Source organism: Oncorhynchus tshawytscha, linkage group LG26, assembly GCF_018296145.1.
Source record: "Oncorhynchus tshawytscha isolate Ot180627B linkage group LG26, Otsh_v2.0, whole genome shotgun sequence".
NCBI classification, from domain to species: domain Eukaryota; kingdom Metazoa; phylum Chordata; class Actinopteri; order Salmoniformes; family Salmonidae; genus Oncorhynchus; species Oncorhynchus tshawytscha.
The window spans coordinates 10,342,795-10,360,867 of record NC_056454.1 but is presented as its reverse complement, the minus strand read 5'-3'; the positions used below and the strand labels follow the sequence as shown (position 1 = coordinate 10,360,867).

At 41.9% G+C, this 18,073-nt stretch overlaps 1 protein-coding gene across 5 annotated transcripts in view; it reads left to right on the top strand.

The window, feature by feature from the left end:
- Positions 1-3,910: 3,910 nt before the first annotated feature.
- The window catches only part of pms1 (PMS1 homolog 1, mismatch repair system component), a 61,286-nt gene continuing 47,123 nt past the window's right edge, over positions 3,911-18,073 (top strand). Inside the window, exons 1-6 of one of the 5 annotated variants that reach the window (XM_024388809.2) lie at positions 3,911-4,079; positions 5,349-5,503; positions 8,981-9,163; positions 9,254-9,356; positions 9,479-9,642; positions 15,789-15,899. In XM_024388809.2, coding sequence (XP_024244577.1) covers positions 5,372-5,503; positions 8,981-9,163; positions 9,254-9,356; positions 9,479-9,642; positions 15,789-15,899 — 693 coding nt within the window. In that variant the 5' untranslated portion in view covers positions 3,911-4,079; positions 5,349-5,371. Of the gene's footprint in view, positions 4,080-4,444; positions 4,715-5,348; positions 5,504-8,681; positions 8,847-8,980; positions 9,164-9,253; positions 9,357-9,478; positions 9,643-15,788; positions 15,900-18,073 lie in introns of those variants that run through there. The other 4 variants (XM_024388808.2, XM_024388807.2, XM_024388806.2 and 1 more) reach the window with 4 other exon arrangements.

Sequence of the window (18,073 nt, the reverse complement as noted above, 5' to 3'; positions counted from 1 at the left end):
AGCACTTTCTACTCCACTCACTCCATTGGTCCCAATGCAATACACTTTGGGTCTATAAATTACATATTGGCTTATAGAGAAAAAAAAACAATTTTATGTGCCGTAGTAAAGGTGTGGTTGGGATTACACAGTAGGGTCTGTAGAATATTTTTTGGTGTTATTATTACTTGGGGGACTGAGGTCTAAATACCAAGCAACACTTTCTATTGCACTCACTCCATTGGTCCCAAGCAAAACACTATGGGGCCAATTCCGACCCTTGTTAAGCAGTGCATAAATGGAACATAATTAACTTTATATGCACTTTTCTCTATGGCCCTGATTCCGACCCAAGTTAAGCGCATGTAAATGGAACGTTATTCCCTTTTATGTACTTTTCTCTCTGTGTATTCTGACCTTGAATTTAAGTATGAGTTATTCACCCGCTATTAATTCATGGTGGAGATCTAAGAATTTAAGGTGTGGTGGATGTGTCTACAGATAAGTCGTATTCTGACCTTGACTTAATGCCCTCATAATTCCACCACCTTACGTGCAAGGAAACCATGAATAAGGTAGAGTGAACCTGCCGGTTCCAAGTGGGAAAAGGTATCTACTTTTTCCCCCTGATATAAATAACAGCATTCTCCATGCACCTTAAGAGCTATTGATAAGAGCTAGGTAAATTAGTAAGGTAAAGGGGATTGTAAATACACATAGCAATTGTTTTAGAGAATTATTCCTTATTATTTCTGGAGATGAATGTGAAACCAGCCATATGGAAGCAAATTGAAAATAATATCAACATGAGGTATTGCAGCCCCTTTTCCACAGTGAAATAGGTGCCGTTATTCAGAATTTGATTTGTGTGCCCTCATAATTTGCGTGGATGAAATTTGGACACTCAAGCTATAGGCTTCTGTTGGGCTGAACCTGCTGAGAGGATGTATGCACTTTAGAATGTTTTAATTATAGACTATGCCCAGGCTTTTCTCTATTTTATTTGACAAATTGTATCATGTTAAATTTTAGCCACTTTCGGAAGCCACCGTCACATAACTGTCAGTGTTTTAGTGTTTGTTTTCTTCAATTTGTAGTTTATCTTTTTGCATCATTCTATTCTATTCCATTTAACTTTCTTTGTTTTTCCTGAGGGTCGCTAGCGTTAGTGGATCATATTATGCTAACATTGTGCAATAATTTGGGACATGCAGCCAATTTGAATCATTATGGAATCATTATGAAACCTGGTGCATGGTTCACAACTACACCGTTGTCATACAGTTCCATGATTAGTGACAGACTATTGTTCAACCCCTATGGTACACTTTTATCCACCTTCCAATGTTCCATGGATTGAACTTGAATATGACAAAAGTCTGGATGAATTCAAACTATATTTTTTATTCCTCAATATATTATAGTGTATAAAGGCTCTCCAAATATTTTTTTGTATGATTCATACATACTTTCCTAACCCTTAAATTTGCCTAAATAATCTACAAGATCAGAGTATTTTAAAATCTACCAGTTGGTACTGAGGCGGAGACTAATATGCATATATTTAGATGGCTTTCTTTCATTGATCCCTATATTCTGACACTGTTCTCTCAATGTATTCTAGTGTCTGTTGACAAACTTCAAATGAAAGGTACACCACATTTATAGGGATGGCTTAAGATAAATGTACTGAAAACCCTATTGAATGAAAATGCCACAAGAAAATCTGTCGAATGAAATGTCTTCAGCGCGGAAGGGAACCACGCCTGCAAAGCCCGTTAAGCACCTGCATAAGGTGTCTGAATACTAACGACTGAGAAGTGCTGAGGAAAGGCGTGCATAGAAAAGGCTTACATTTCCATAGTTGGAATCGGCCACTACAGGCCTATAAATTACACATTGGCTGAAAAAATAAAATACTAATATATATGCCGAAGTAAAAGAGGGGTTGGGAGTACTTAGTAGGTTCTACAGAATCTATGTATGGTATAAAACATATATAGAAGTGCTCCTGAACCCCCCAATATGAAAACAAGTACTGCATTTAAATCAGCAGCAACGCTCCTAGGGGTGTAAACTCTGTGGATTTGGAAACTACAAATGAATGGAACCCCCTTTTACTGTGACACAATGTAGGTGCAATAAATTATAGGAAATACACACACACACAAAATAACATTGTGACCATTTAGGCTTGAAGAAATATACAAATGAATCACATCATATCTTATGGAAATACTTTAAATTATAGCTAGTATAAAATATATCAGTAATTGTGCACATTTGTCATCATTTTATTAATTTACAAAGTGTACAGGTCATAACTCTAAAAAAATCCATGACCCGGATGTACTTAGTTAGGAACTAACTTTCCAAACAGCCAATCACATGCCAAAGGTGTGAAGGCGCTAATTTGACCTCTTCCACCAGCAAGAATAAGGCCGTGACCTCCGCGATTTCCCTTCAAAATAAAAGTCCCGCAATGAAGATCGTAAAAAATCGATAAAAATGGTTGAATTTCATTACATTTTATGTGGAAATGTTAGCAAACTTAGAATTTTGTTTAACAATATGAAAAAAAGGGAAAAGTTAATTGCCTTTATAGCACAAATAATACTATATCAATGTTTTTATTGTTAACAGCTTTGAAAGTAATCATCCATTGCGACATCCATTTGACTTAATTGTGTATGCACACACCCATTTTGATTCTTGACGATTAACTTATACATACCACATGTGCTTAGTTCAACTATCATACCCAATCAGAACCCAAAATAAAAGCTTGCTTTATTCCAATGTTTAAACACTGTCTCAACGCTGTGCGTTACAAGGATGACATCCTCCTCCTTCATGTGGTATCCTTCCTGCAGGCCCATCCTGACATGACCCTCCAGCATGACAATGCCACCAGCCATACTACTCGTTCTGTGCATGATTTCCTGCAAGACAGGAATGTCAGTGTTCTGCCATGGCCAGCGAAGAGCCCGGATCTCAATCCCATTGAACACGTCTGGGACGTGTTGGATCAGAGGGTGAGGACTAGGGCCATTCCCCAAGAAATGTCTGGGAACTTGCAGGTACATTGGTGGAAGAGTGGGGTAATATCTCACAGCAAGAACTGAAAAATCTGGTGCAGTCCATGAGGAGGAGATGCACTGCAGTACGTAATGCAGCTGGTGGCCACACCAGATACTGACTGTTACTTTTGATTTTGACCCCCCCCTTTGTTCAGGGACACATTATTCCATTTCTTTTAGTCACATGTCTGTGGAACTTATTCAGTTTATGTCTCAGTTGTTGAATCTTATGTTCTTACAAATAATTGCACATGTTAAGTTTGCTGAAAATAAACGCAGTTGACATTGAGAGGACCTATTTTGTTTGTTGCTGAGTTCATTTAAGGACCACAAAATGAGCAGCACGCTCCTCTGGGTGAAACTCTGTGGATTTGGAAACCAGAAGTGGTCCTGACTAGAATGGACACCCTTTACCTGTGACAAAATGTTCAGAAAATTGTGTACATGGTGCAAAAAATTATAGGGGTACACACACAAAAAACATTGTTGACGATTTAGTCTTGAAAAAACAACTAATCAATCACATATCTTATAGAAATCATTTTATTATTCTTTGTATGATAACTAATCTGAAAAAATATAATAGCAACATGCAACTACTTCAATGATTAACTGAGTTACAGTTCATGTAAGGAAATCAGTCAATTGAAATAAATAAATTAGGCCCTAATCTATGGATTTCACAACTGGGCAGGGGTGCAGCCATGAGTGGGCCTTGGAAGGCATAGGCCCACCCACTTGGCAGCCAGGCCCACCCACAGTGGAGCCAGGCCTAGCCAATCAGAATTAGTTTCCCCCCCAAAAAGGGCTTTATTACAGACATAAATTCTCCTCAGCACCATCCCACCCCCTCTCAGATGGTCCTGCAGGTGAAGAATCCAGATGTGGAGGTCCTGGGCTGGTGTGATTACAGGTGGTCGGCGGTTGTGAGGCTGATTGGACATACTGCCCAAATTCTCTAAAACGAAGTTGGAGGTAGCATTCAATTATCTGGCAACAGCTCTGGTGGATATTCCGGCAGTGAGTTTGCCAATTGCACGCTCCCTCAACTTGAGACATCAGTGGCATTGTGCTGCGATAAAACTGCACATTTTAAAGTGGTCTTCTATTGTCCCCAGCTCAAGGTGCACCTGTATAATGATCATGCTGTTCAATTAGCTTCTTCATATGCCACACCTGTGGATGGATTATCTTTGCAAAGGAGAAATGCTCATTAACAGGGATGTAACCAAATTTGTCCACCGAATTTAAGAGAAACACACTTTTTGTGCGTATGGAAAAAAATAATAATAATTTAAATCGTGTTTTTGTTCAGTGTAGGATAAAATATATCGATAATTGTGCACATTTTCCATAATGTTCGTCCTAACTTTTATTTACCAAGTATACTGGACGGGACTCTTATTCTGAATGATTCCAAAAATCCGTGACCTGGAAATACTTAATTATTCTTGCCTGCTTTACACACTGAACTACTTCACAGCGTCTAATTTTTTAGCACGTGTATTTGCGTTGTTGTTATTGAACCAGACCGGACGCGGAGGTAGGAGATAGCTGTCTTTCAAATAAATAACTACACAGTCCACCAGTGAGTCCCTATTGTGTTAAAATGTATTGTAAATGAATTCATCGTTTCGAGAGTTCATGGCTGTCAGGTAAGGTTCGTTAACTAGCTAATGTTATTCATTCAGCCAGCCATGGGTATAATAATTAGCTGCAACTAAAACGAGAGTTTATATTGGACAAATTAATTGAAGTCCCGTTCCGTTTTAACAAACTTTTAGCAACCGAATCTGCGGAATGACTACACCCTTGCTAGCTAATTTAACCCTAATCAGCCAACCAGTTAGCTAGCAATTGTGTTGTGAGTGACATCTCATTGCACTACAATCAAAGATTGGTATAACTCAACCAAGATAGACCATGGCCTGTCGTTTCCAATTGGAATAGAGTCATATTGGCGTTGCAGCCAAGCGAGATCCTATTGGCCCGTTCTTGCACACGTCTAAATATTTCCGTTCGGGAACGCCTACTCGTGAAATGCGCGTGTGCAATAACTCAATTCGACTTTACACTCCTAAACAATGTGATTTAAAAAAAACTTTAATCGATGAGAATATTTGCAGATTGTAGCCAAAATCGATCTCGTTTCATCTTCTCCCACTGCCTGCCATATTTGGTAGTGAGTGGAAACGCCAAGTGGATGCTTCATATGTTATATTCCAGTGAAATATCTCATTGTTCCATCTGTGCTACAATGTCATATCAGTTTTTTCCTCCATATTGCAGGTGTCCATAAACGGTAACAAATCATGAACCGGCTGCCTGCAGACACCGTGAGGCTTCTGTCCAGCTGTCAGGTCATCAACTCTGTGGTAAACGTGGTGAAGGAGCTGCTGGAGAATTCCTTGGATGCTGGTGCCTTGAGCATTGACATTAAACTGGTAAAATATTATTTTAACTGTTACTGTGACCAGGGAAGCACATGAAAATCACTAATGGCATGTTGAAATTGTCACGTTGTAAAGCACATATTTGACTTGTTTTCCCTGGTGAGAATTAGGCCTACTTAAAGGGCAATTGCACCACTTTTCAACCTGATATTCATTATCTCCAGCACAATAAGTGTCTTCATGTGAAAATATGTTTTTCTACATGGGGTGGTCATTTTGGTGCGCATAGAAAGGAGTCATGAGTGCATTCAGGTAGGTTTGCCGTGGTAAATTTAAAAAACAAACTGGGTCATTCTGTTAAGAACAACCCAGGGTATGACGGCATGTCATCTTGTAACTGTACATCAAACAGTTTTCATAAAAGTTGACACTGTATATGACATGTTTGATGATTTGGAAATATGAAGTGCACATTTGAACTCATGGCTTGCTTTTATGACATCAAAGCAGTATTTATTTTAATACTCAATGTCTCATCTGTCAAAATACATAGTCATTTTAATTTACAGCATTTCATTCTTGCAGACAACAAATAATGTGCAAAAATTGCTAGGAGGGATGGGGGTAACTTCTTGTTGCTTGCAGTGTTTAAATTCAGAACGGCTGTCAGTCAAAACCATACAGCACAGTGAAGCGCAGAGCCAGAGCTCTGACGTCATGTATAGCATGTTACTGTACAGCCATTACGTTCCAATTTAGGAGGCTTATAATTGCCCAAATCTGCCATTTTCAACCTATATACGAGAACGAACGTTAATTAAGGGTTACTCCTACCCTGCATTTTTTTAGGACCTTGTCTTTTTAACCACAGATCATAGAAACGTTTCCACATACAGTGCAATCGGAAAGTATTTAGATCCCTTGACGTTTTCCACATTTTGTTAATTAAGTTACATCCTTATTCTAAAATGTATTAAATGTTTTTTCCCCATCAAGCTACACACAATACCTCGTAATGACAAAGCAAAAATAGTTTTTTTGAAATTTGTGTACATTTTTACCAAATAAAAAATGGAAATAGAACATTTACATAAGTATTCAGACCTTTTACTAAGTACTTTCTTGAAGCGCCTTAGGCTCGCTGCAGCCTCCAGTCTTCTTGGGTATGACGCTACAAGCTTGGCACACCTTTATTTGGGGAGATTCTCTCATTCCTCTCTGCAGATCCTCTCAAGCTCTGTAAAGCTGGATGGGGATCGTTGCTGCACAGCTACAGTACCAGTCAAAGTTTGGACACAACTACTCATTCCAGGGTTTTTCTTTATTTGTACTATTTTCTACATAGTAGAATTTAGTGAAGACATGAAATAACACATATGGAATCATGTAGTAAGCAATAAAAAGTGTTAAACAAATCAAAATATATTTTCAGATTCTTCAAAGTAGTCACCCTTTGCCTTGATGACAGCTTTGCACAGTCTTGGCATTCTCTCAACCAGCTTCATGAGGTAGTCACCTGGAATGCATTTCAATTAACAGGTGTGCCTTGTTAAGAGTTCATTTGTGGACTTTCTTTCCTTAATGCATTTGACCCAATCAGTTGTGTTGTGGAAGGTAGGGGTGGTATACAGAAGATAGCCCTATTTGGTAAAAGACCAAGTCCATATTGTGGCAAGAACAGCTCAAATAAGCAAAGAGAAACGATGGTGCTCTGGAGCAGGTTTTCAACAAGGATCTCTCTGTACTTTGCTCTGTTCATCTTTGCCTCATCCTGACTAGTCTCCCTGTCTCTGAAAAACATCCCCATTGCATGATGCTGCCACCACCATGCTTCAATGTGTGGATGGGGCCAGGTTTCCTCAAGACGTGACGTTTGGCATTCAGGCCAAAGAGTTCAATCTTGGTTTCAACAGACCAGGGAATCTTGTTTCTCATGTCTGAGAGTCTTTAGGTGCCTTTTTGGCAAACTTCAAGCGGGCTGTCATGTGGCTTTTACTGAGGGGTGGCTTCTGTCTGCCCCTCTACCATAAAGGCCTGATTGGTGGAGTGCTGCAGAGATTGTTATCCTTCTGTAAAGTTTTCCCATCTCCACAGAGGAACTCTATAGCTCTGTCAGAGTAACCATCTAGTTCTTGGTCACCTCCCTGCCAAGGCCCTTTCCCCCTTAATGCTCAGTTTGGCCTGGCTGCCAGCTCTAGGAAGAGTCTCTTGGTGGCTCCAAACTTCTTCAATTTAGGAGTGATGGAGGCTATTTGGTTTTGGGGACCTTCAATGCTGCAGACATTTTTTGGTTCCCTTCCCAAGATCTGTGCCTTGACACAATCCTGTCTTGGAGCTCTGTGGACAATTCCTTTGACCTTATGGCTAGGCTTTTGCACTGACATTTACTGTCAACTGTGAGACTTTATTTAGACGTGTGTGTGTGTGCCTTCCAAATCCATGTCCAATCAATTGAATTTACAACAGGTGGACAATCACTTTGTTGAAACAGCTCAAGGATGATCATTGGAAACAGGAGCTCAATTTAGAGTCTCATCGCAAAGGGTCTGAATACTTATGTAAATAATGTATTTCTGTTTATTTTGAATACATTTGCAAAAATGTCTAAACCTGTTTTCACTTTGTCATTATGGGGTGTTGAGTGTACATTGCTGAGGAAAATACATTATTTGATCCATTTTAGAATAAGGCTATAATGTAACAATGTGGAGAAAGTCTAGGAGTATGAGTACTTTCCAAAGGCACTGTATGTAGACAATGGTTTTGTGTTGGAGATAATGAATGAGGTTGAAAAGTGGCAGAATTGCCCTTTTTAAGGTATGCTGTTTAACCTGTCATGATAAAATGAATAGCAAGCAACACACACTGTCTCCAACTCTCAATTACTGTCTGAAATGGTTGTAGTGTACTCATGGTCATGTCATCTGAATTCCTAAGATATTTTCCCATTTCGAGTGGGCTCAGCTCACCTGCTCTCAGTGTGAGCTTGTTTTTCTTGGCATGGCGGAATACTTGAGTTCACTCTCATCAATGCAGTCTTTGCCCACTTCAAAGCCATTTCTTAATGAGCTGTCAGCAGTAATACTTTCAGGCAGCACAGCCAGCCTCTGAGGACATAGTGAAGCTTTTTTTATTGGACTAATATTTCTAACTCTTCTCCTATATTGCCAAGAGGGAAGCAAATCCACTTATGAAGAGGAAGACATTTTTCCGGAACTGTGAACACCACATCGTCAATATCAAATGCCTCCAAGCATCTAGCACATCTAGCCTGTATGGAAGGAAGCTAATGTTTTATTGAAGCACAATTGATTATTTTCTTGTACTTCCTCCTCTTGAATTGGAAACTAAGCTGCAGTGGACACTAAAATATGATCAGATCAACCCACAAAAGGTACTTTTAAGATCTTAGGTGTTAATAGGACCCAAAACTAAATCTGCTTTTGAGAGACTTTTGAAGGGACTACACTGAACTAACTACAATTTCTTATGAACTGCATTCTGTTTTTTGTTTATGTCATGTCTTAGGAGAATTATGGTTTTGATCGAATAGAAATCAGAGACAATGGCTCTGGCATCAAAGCTGCTGATACTGCTGTGATGGCTGTGCAACACTACACCTCTAAGATCTGCAGCCACGACGACCTGGAGCACCTGGTGACATATGGCTTCAGAGGAGAGGCCCTGGGCTCCATCTGCGCTGTGGCAGAGGTCAGATATGTCTTTTAGACAATTCTGCTCCAAAAAGTCAAAAGCGGAACTAAGTAGCTGTGATAGATTTGTCCCATTGACTCCCACCAGGTAGCTGTCACGACAAAGACGTCAGAGGACGACGTCGGGACCCGATACACGCTTGACCTCACGGGAAGTGTTGTTTCCCAGAAGCCCTCTCACCTAGGGCAAGGTTTGGCTTTTTCCTTTTTACTGAAACGGACAATCCATTCCGTCCGATTCCAGCAATATTTATTATGTATACTTGACAGAGAGAAATGTTATGGGTAGGCATAAGCTTTGATGTCTTTTCAGGTACCACAGTCTGTGTGCTGAAGCTTTTTAAGAATCTCCCAGTGAGGAGGCAGTACTATGTCAACACGAAGAAGTGCAAGGAGGAGTTGAAGAAGGTGCAGGACCTGCTCATGGCCTATGCCATTATAAAACCAGAGCTGAGACTCACCCTCACTCACAATAAGGTGCAACTTCTTTCTTATTTATTAATCTTATACTTCTTACCACAAGGTGTCCTCATCTGTCTGTATATTCCATGAAACCAATCCCTGCATACCTCCCAATAATCACTGTTTAGAGTGTCCTTAATGCTGTGTGTGATTTGATACGTTAGTGGTGTCTTGATGGGACTTAAAATGGTAGATCATCTTATTCCAGGGATGTGTTTCTCTCCTTACAAACACAATTCGATACACATCTTGTTACATGGGCTCCGATACTATACAGGAACGATACTTTTAGTTTGAAACGATTGGCTCTGTCTCAGCTGACTTCTGAGCTGTGTGTTTTGTATGATGTAGTGTGTGAGCTGAGCCATAGGGCAGACTGAGCATCTACCACAATCAGATGAGGGGGGGGCAATTGATCTGAAATTCTCATCACCCAGTGATTTAACTTGTCTATTATAAGTTCAAATTGTTTTGAGCTAGTAATATGTCAATATTTATCTTTGGAAATGAGCAATGACCTACATAGCCAATTAATACATTGCTCAAAAAAATAAAGGTAACACTAAAATAACACATCTTAGATCTGAATGAAATATTCTTATTAAATACTTTTTTCTTTACATAGTTGAATGTGCTGACAACAAAATCACAAATTATCAATGGAAATCAAATTTATCAACCCATGGAGGTCTGGATTTGGAGTCACACTCAAAATTAAAGTGGAAAACCACACTACAGGCTGATCCAACTTTGATGTAATGTCCTTAAAACAATTCAAAATGAGGCTCAGTAGTGTGTGTGACCTCCATGGTCCCGTATGACCTCCCTACAACGCCTGGTCATGGTCCCGTATGACCTCCCTACAACGCCTGGTCATGCTCCTGATGAGGTGGCAGATGGTCTCCTGAGGGTTCTCCTCCCAGACCTGGACTAAAGCATCCGCCAACTCCTGGACAGTCTGTGGTGCAACGTGGCGTTGGTGGATGGAGCGAGACATTATGTCCCAGATGTGCTCAATTGGATTCAGGTCTGGGGAATGGGCGGGCCAGTCCATAACATCAATGCCTTCCTCTTGCAGAAACTGCTGACACACTCCAGCCACATGAGGTCTTGCATTAGGAGGAACCCAGGGCCAACCGCACCAGCATATGGTCTCACAAGGGGTCTGAGGATCACATCTCGGTACCTAATGGCAGTCGGGCTACCTCTGGCGAGCACATGGAGGGCTGTGCGGCCCCCCAAAGAAATGCCACCCTACACCATGACTGGCCCACCGCCAAACCGGTCATGCTGGAGGATGTTGCAGGCAGCAGAACGTTCTCCACGGCGTCTCCAGACTCTGTCACATGTTCTCAGTGTGAACCTGCTTTCATCTGTGAAGAGCACAGGGCGCCAGTGGCAAATTTGCCAATCTCTGTGTTCTCTGGCAAATGCCAAACGTCCTGCACGGTGTTGGGCTGTAAGCACAACCCCCACCTGTGGACGTCAGGCCCTCATACCACCCTCATGGAGTCTGTTTCTGACCATTTGAGAAGACGCATGCACATTTGTGGCCTGCTGGAGGTCATTTTGCAGGGCTCTGGCAGTGCTCCTCCTGCTCCTCCTTGCACAAAGGTGGAGGTAGCGGTCCTGCTGCTGTGTTGTTGGCCTCCTCCACGTCTCCTGATGTACTGGCCTGTCTCCTGGTAGCGCCTCCATGCTCTGGACACTACGCTGACAGACACAACAAACCTTCTTGCCACAGCTCGCATTGATGTACCATCCTGGATGAGCTGCACTACCTGAGCCACTTGTGTGGGTTGTAGACTCCGTCTCATGCAACCACTAGAGTGAAAGCACCACCAGCATTCAAAAGTGACCAAAACATCAGCCAGGAAGCATAGGAACTGAGAAGTGGTCTGTGGTCACCACCTGCAGAAACACTCCTTTATTGGGGGTGTCTTGCTAATTGCCTTTAATTTCCACCTGTTGTCTATTCCATTTGCACAACCGCATGTGAAATTTATTGCCAATCAGTGTTGCTTCCTAAGTGGACAGTTTGATTTCACAGAAGTGTGATTGACTTGGAAGTACATTGTGTTTAAGTGTTCCCTTTATTTTTTTGAGCAGTGTATAACACAGCTTTGGATTTCACCCCTGTCACAAAAGCAAATGTTTCTGACCGTTTGGAACTTTACGGAGGAGAGCTGCTCTCCTCCCGTTCAGACCAGTGCAGCTCACAAAAATGATTGCTGTCCTTGTTACGAAATGACACATTTACCCTGTTCATGTAATGACCGAAAAAAAACAATTGGCAGGAACATGTTCAATCAGCGAGATGTGAGTTGTGTCCACCCCAAGTAGCCCACACAGCTCTACCGGTAAAAACACAATTTTCTACAGCGCATTTGGTAACAATGACCCAGCAAATTACATTGGTTGTCCCGCATTAAAGCCTATGATTTTAATATTGTGCAAGCCATTTTACATCTGAACATCTGAATGCTGAAGGTGCAGCTCAGGTGTAGCCTACGAATATTAGAACAGGGATAGGGTAGGCCTAGCTACCTCACAGCTGCTCACGCCAATGAGTCTCCCGCACTGTGCGCACATGACTTGTAGATCAGTGTCATACGCAGGTACAGTGTCTTCAGAAACCATTCATACCCCTCGACTTATTCCATATTTTGTTGTTAGAATTCAAAATGGATTACATTTGTTTTTTTTCTCACCCATCTGCATACAATACCCCATAATGACAAAGTAAAAACAAGTTTCTTGACATTTGTGCAAATTTATTGAAAATGAAATACATAAATGTAACTTACACTGAACGAAAATATAAACGCAACATTCAACAATTTCAAATATTTTACTAAGTTCCAGTTCATATAAGGAATCAGTCAAATGAAATTAGGTCATTAGACCCTCATCTATGGATTTCACATGACTGGGAAGATAGGTATGCATGTAAGGGTCACAGATGCCTTAAAAAATAAAAGGTAGAGGTGTAGATCAGAAAAACAGTTCGCATCTGGGGTGTCGCGCTGCATTGGTCACATCTCCTTTGCATAGAGTTGATCAAGCTGTTGATTGTGGACTGTGGAATGTTGTCCCACTCCTCTTCAATGGCTGTGTGAAGTTGCTGGATATTAGTGGCAAATGGAACACACTGTTATACACCTGAATCCAGAGCATTGCAAACATGCTCCATGGGTGGTGACATGTCTGGTAAGTATGCAGGCCATGGAAGAACTGGGACATTTTTAGCTTCCAGGATTTGTGTACAGATCCTTGTGACATACAACTTTCATAACAGTTACATACCAATTCAAGTCCGGGAGTAGTTCAAAGTCCGGGTACAGGGGGTGGCTTGGGTTTAAAATGATTTTGTGAGCCTTGCGGAGGGCCCTGACCTTAAAGATCTCATCCAGGCTTGTCTGTTTGACTCCTTCATTTGCCAAATTAAGTCGGTTACAATGCATATCTGCAGTCAATTCAAGACACTGAGGACGACGAGTTCGCAAATGAGCTTCCTTGTGACAATTTGTGCAGACATTCTTTAGTTGTGCAAACCCAAAGTTTCATAAGCTGTCCCGGGTGGCTGGTCTCAGATGATCCCGCAGGTGAAGAAGCCAGATGTGGAGGTCCTGGGCTGCTGTGGTTACACGTGGTCTGCGGTTGTGAGGCCGGTTAGACGTACTGTCAAATTCTCTAAAATGACGTTGGAGGCGGCTTATGGTAAAGAAATTAACATTCAATTCTCTGACGACCACCTCTGAGGGGCATTCCTGCAGTCAGCATGCCAATTACACACTCCCTCAACTTGAAACATCTGTAATGATCATGCTAATTTAATAAGCTTCTTGATATGCCACACCTGTCAGGTTAAATGTATTGATCACATACACATGTTTAGCAGATGTTATTGCGGGTGTAGCGAAATATTTGTTTCTAGCTCTGACAGTGCAGTAATATCTAAACATTTCACAACATATACCCAATACACACACATCTAAGTAAAGGAATGATGAATTAAGAATATATAAATATTTGGATGAGCAATGTCAGAGCGACAGACTAAGATACAGTATATACATATGAGATGAGTAAGGCAAGATATGTAAACATTATTAAAGTGACTAGTGTTCGATTTATTAAAGTTGCCAGTGATTTGGATTATCTTGGCAAAGGAGAAATGCGTGCATGGAACATTTCTGGGATCTTTTATTTCAGACGAGCACGCACTTCTGCCATTTTGCTTTGATTGGCTTGTTAAGGATCATATCACCTTAACCGACACCCACTACAATTTGCATACTGCCCCAACAGATCCAGGGATGACGCAAACGCAATGCACACTGCCCTATCTCATCTGGACAAGAGGAATACCTATGTAAGAATGCTGCTCATCAACTACAGCTCAGCTTTCAATATAATAGGGCCCTCCAAGCTCATCACTAAGCTCGGGGCCCTGAGTCTGAATCCTGACCTGTGCAACTGGGTCCTGGACTTCCTGACGGCCGACCCCAGGTGGTGAAGTTAGGCAACAACACCTACTCTACGCTGCTCCTCAACATAGGGCCCCACAAGTGTCCTGAGGCCCACTGTTATGCCATTCATCTGTCGCCATCACCTGTTTCAGCATGATAATGCATGGCCCCATGTCACAAGGATCTGTATACAATTCCTGGAAGCTAAAAATGGCCCAGTTCTTCCATGGGCTTTATACTCTCCAGGTGTGACCCAATGAGCATGTTTGGGATGCTATGGATTGACGCGCAAGACCGCATGTTCCAGTTCCCGCCAATGTCCAGCAACTTCACACAGCCATCGAAGAGGAGTGGGACAACATTCCACAGGCCACAATCAACAGCCTGATGCACTTTATGCGAAGGATATGTCTCGCTGCATGTGGCAAATGGTCACACCAGATACTGACTGGTTTTCTGATACACGCCTCTACTTTTTTAAAGGGATCTGTGACCAACAGATGCATATCTGCATGTAAAATCCATAAATTGGGGCCTAATGAATTTATTTCAATTTACTGATTTCCTTTATATGAACTGTAACTGTATTCAAATCTTTGAAATTGTTGCATTTTTTTTTCTTTTTCCCGTGTATATATTTATATTCCAGACTCTGACATTGCTCATTCTTTTGGGGTTTGTGTGCGTTTTTGTTTTGTTAGGTATTACTGCACTGTTGTAGCTAGATACAAAAGCATTTCACTGAACATCTGCAAATAGTGTACGCCGCCAATACAATTTGATTTGAGATTCAGTTTCAGTCAGTGGCCACTTGGAATAAAATAATAGGGGAGGGAGTCAGAGGAGTTACTCGACCGCCGTATACTTTTCATTGAAATCACTCGGAGATCATCAAGGGAGGAGTGTGTCCCCATTTCATGGCATTAGCACTTGGGAGACATATCCCGTATCCCGAACTTTGCACTTCAGCCTGTGTTGGGTTTCATGGCTTCTCCAAGTGCTTTTTACGGGAGTGATCCGTTTACAGTCACTAAATAGCATATTTCATTGCATAGACGTGTGCTGCTGCGGGCAGCATGCTTACAGAAATCAACACCCTTGAGATGTACTTGTTGGTGGACACCAATGACAGGGCCACCCGTGGGTGTGAATGTGTTTGCTTTTTCTCCTGGACTACTTTCCTCTCATACATCTGACACGAAGGAAAATCTGAGGAATCCGTGCCTCGGTGGAGGTTGCACAGTGATGAGGAAGATTGTGTAACCTTGTGGCCACTGTGGTCAACTTTCATTATGCAGTGCACAGTGATCCATTGGGTTGAATAATATGCTCAGACAACATGCTGATTTTGAGAATGTGAACTAGTGTCTGTTTTACAAGCTCCAAGGTGCTAGCACAGACTCGCTGATTCAGTAGAACTGCTCTCACAGTATGTGACCTAACATATGCACCAGTGTACACTAACTTGTTCTCTAGCCTTCCCCAAACACCCTGGTCTGGTTCAGGTCTTTCTGGAACAGTTGACACCGTAAACCTCTCTCTTAGCCCCTCTTGTGCCGCCACACAGGTAAGGGAAGTGCTACAGGAGAGGCTTTGACTGGTGGTCAGTGTCTACTGTCTTGATTTTGAGATCCGGCAGGTGGTCTTTTTTTAGCCAGACTGAAAATAAGCTGCTACGTGTTGTTGCAGGTGGTGTTGTGGCAGAAGGCCAAGGTGTCCGATCACAGGATGGCTCTCATGGCTACACTGGGGCCCAACGCTGTGGCCCACCTGCTCCCCGTCCACCATCAACAACCAGAGGTCAGTCAAACACTCACACCAGCATCACTCTGTCATGGGACTGGTTCAACCAAACCGGTAGTCATAGATAAAACGCTTCTGTCGTACTACAATAATGCAATTTAACTATGCTAAATAAGTGAAAAACAGAAATTGGATATGAGTTCTACAACACCGCTTAGGACCAACGCTGTTGGCCTTACCCCAGAAACTTCCCATCTGTTTTGATTGAACCCTCTTTCGAGTGGCTATCATAATGTAGTCTCAACATGGTCAAGGGCTTTAATGTTATACCTCAGTCCTGAAATATGTGAGCAGGTGGCTGTTCTTGGAGGTGTCCACACAGAGCTTGACTTAAACATTGCTGGTTTTGCAGTGCTCAATGACACCAATTACTATTTTATTGACTTCTGTATCTCCCAAATGTACACATCAGTCACTTTAAAAAACATTTATATATATTTTTTTACAATAAGTGCCCTGCCTCCAAAATGGAAAAAGAGGACATGTAAAGAGTCAGAGCACCATTTGACTCAAATGACATGTGATGCAAATGGAAGGGGCAATCATGAAACGATACACCATAACTGTCTTTACAAGAAAAGGCCATTCGAACCCTGGTGACAAATGTGGCACTGAATTAAATTCGAAGAGATTGTGTGACCCACGTGGTGCATGTGGATGGCCCAGTGTCATAGAGAGACATGGCACGGCTGCTCTGGCACCCAGCCACTCGTCCTCCCACTGCCCTCCAGTCTTGGCCAACACCAAGTTTCCCCAGAGACCCTCTCTCCATATCCTGGGTGTGTTCCACAGTGCATGGACCTTGCTCTGGATGGTGGTGTTTCAGCTGCAGAACGGACAGGTCCACCATGTTTGTGACTGACTGCAAGTGAGAAATACTAGACACCAAGCTTGGGAAATGACTGCACCAAGAACTCCTGCTTTCAAGCCAGTATATGATGTTGGTTGGCTGTTCGGCAGCTACGTCTATGCCCTTTTTCTCCTTGTGTGAGATTTGCTTTGTTGCTGGTAATTGAGTTGGCTGTGGAGCGTTAAGTTTCTGCTTTGTCATGGTAGGTGTTGTGTGGCTGCTACCTGCCGTGCATCTCTCGGCTAATGTGGCCTGACAGATACTGAGCACAAGTCCCTTTCCCTTGTTTGCTTTTGTTGTTATTTTTCAGCAGGACTCTGGGTCCTAGTTATGAGGAGGACCATTGGCCTTTGTCCTCCCGGTAGCAATGAAAGAACGCTTATTGGCTCCCCCTTCATTCGCCGAAGCTTAGCGATCACGGAATCCAGTTCATAGATTCTGGAAAGTTGATGTAGGGGCCATGCCTCTTGTGGAACAAAATGTGACGCTCATTTTGGCAACGTGACAACACACAACCATGCCCTTTGGTGCAAAGGTACCATTGGTGCTCTCATAACTTGACCTAATTAGATAATGAGCAGAACAAGAGGAAACCACATGTACACTAAAGTTCAAAAGTTTGGGTTCACTTAGAAATGTCCTTGTTTTTGAAATAATTTTTTATTTTTTTTGTCCATTAAAAGAACATAAAATTGATCAGAAATACAATGTAGACATTGTTAATGTTGTAAATGACTATTGTATCTGGAAATGGCAGATTTATTTTAATTTTTATGGAATATCTACATAGGCGTACAGAGGCCCATTATCAGCAACCATCACTCCTGTGTTCCAATGGCATGTTGTGTTAGCTAATCCAAGTTTAGCGTTTTAAAAGGCCAATAACACTGGCCTTCTTCAGACTAGTTGAGTATCTGAAGCATCAGCATTTGTGGGTTTGATTACAGGCTCAAAATGGCCAGAAACAAAGACCCTTTCTTCTGAAACTCATCAGTCTATTCTTGTTCTGAGAAATAAAGGCTATTCCATGCGAGAAATTGCCAAGAAACTGAATATCTCGTACAACGCTGTGTACTACTCCCTTCACAGAACAGTGCAAACTGTCTCTAACCAGAATAGAAAGAGGAGTGGGAGGCCCCGGTGCACAACTGAGCAAGAGAACAAGTACATTAGTGTCTAGTTTGAGAAACCGATGCCTCACAAGTCCTCAACTGGCAGCTTCATTAAATAGTACCCGCAAAACACCAGTCTCAACGTAAACAGTGAAGAGGCAAATCCGGGATGCTGTCCTTCTAGGCAGAGTTGCAAAGAAAAAGCCATA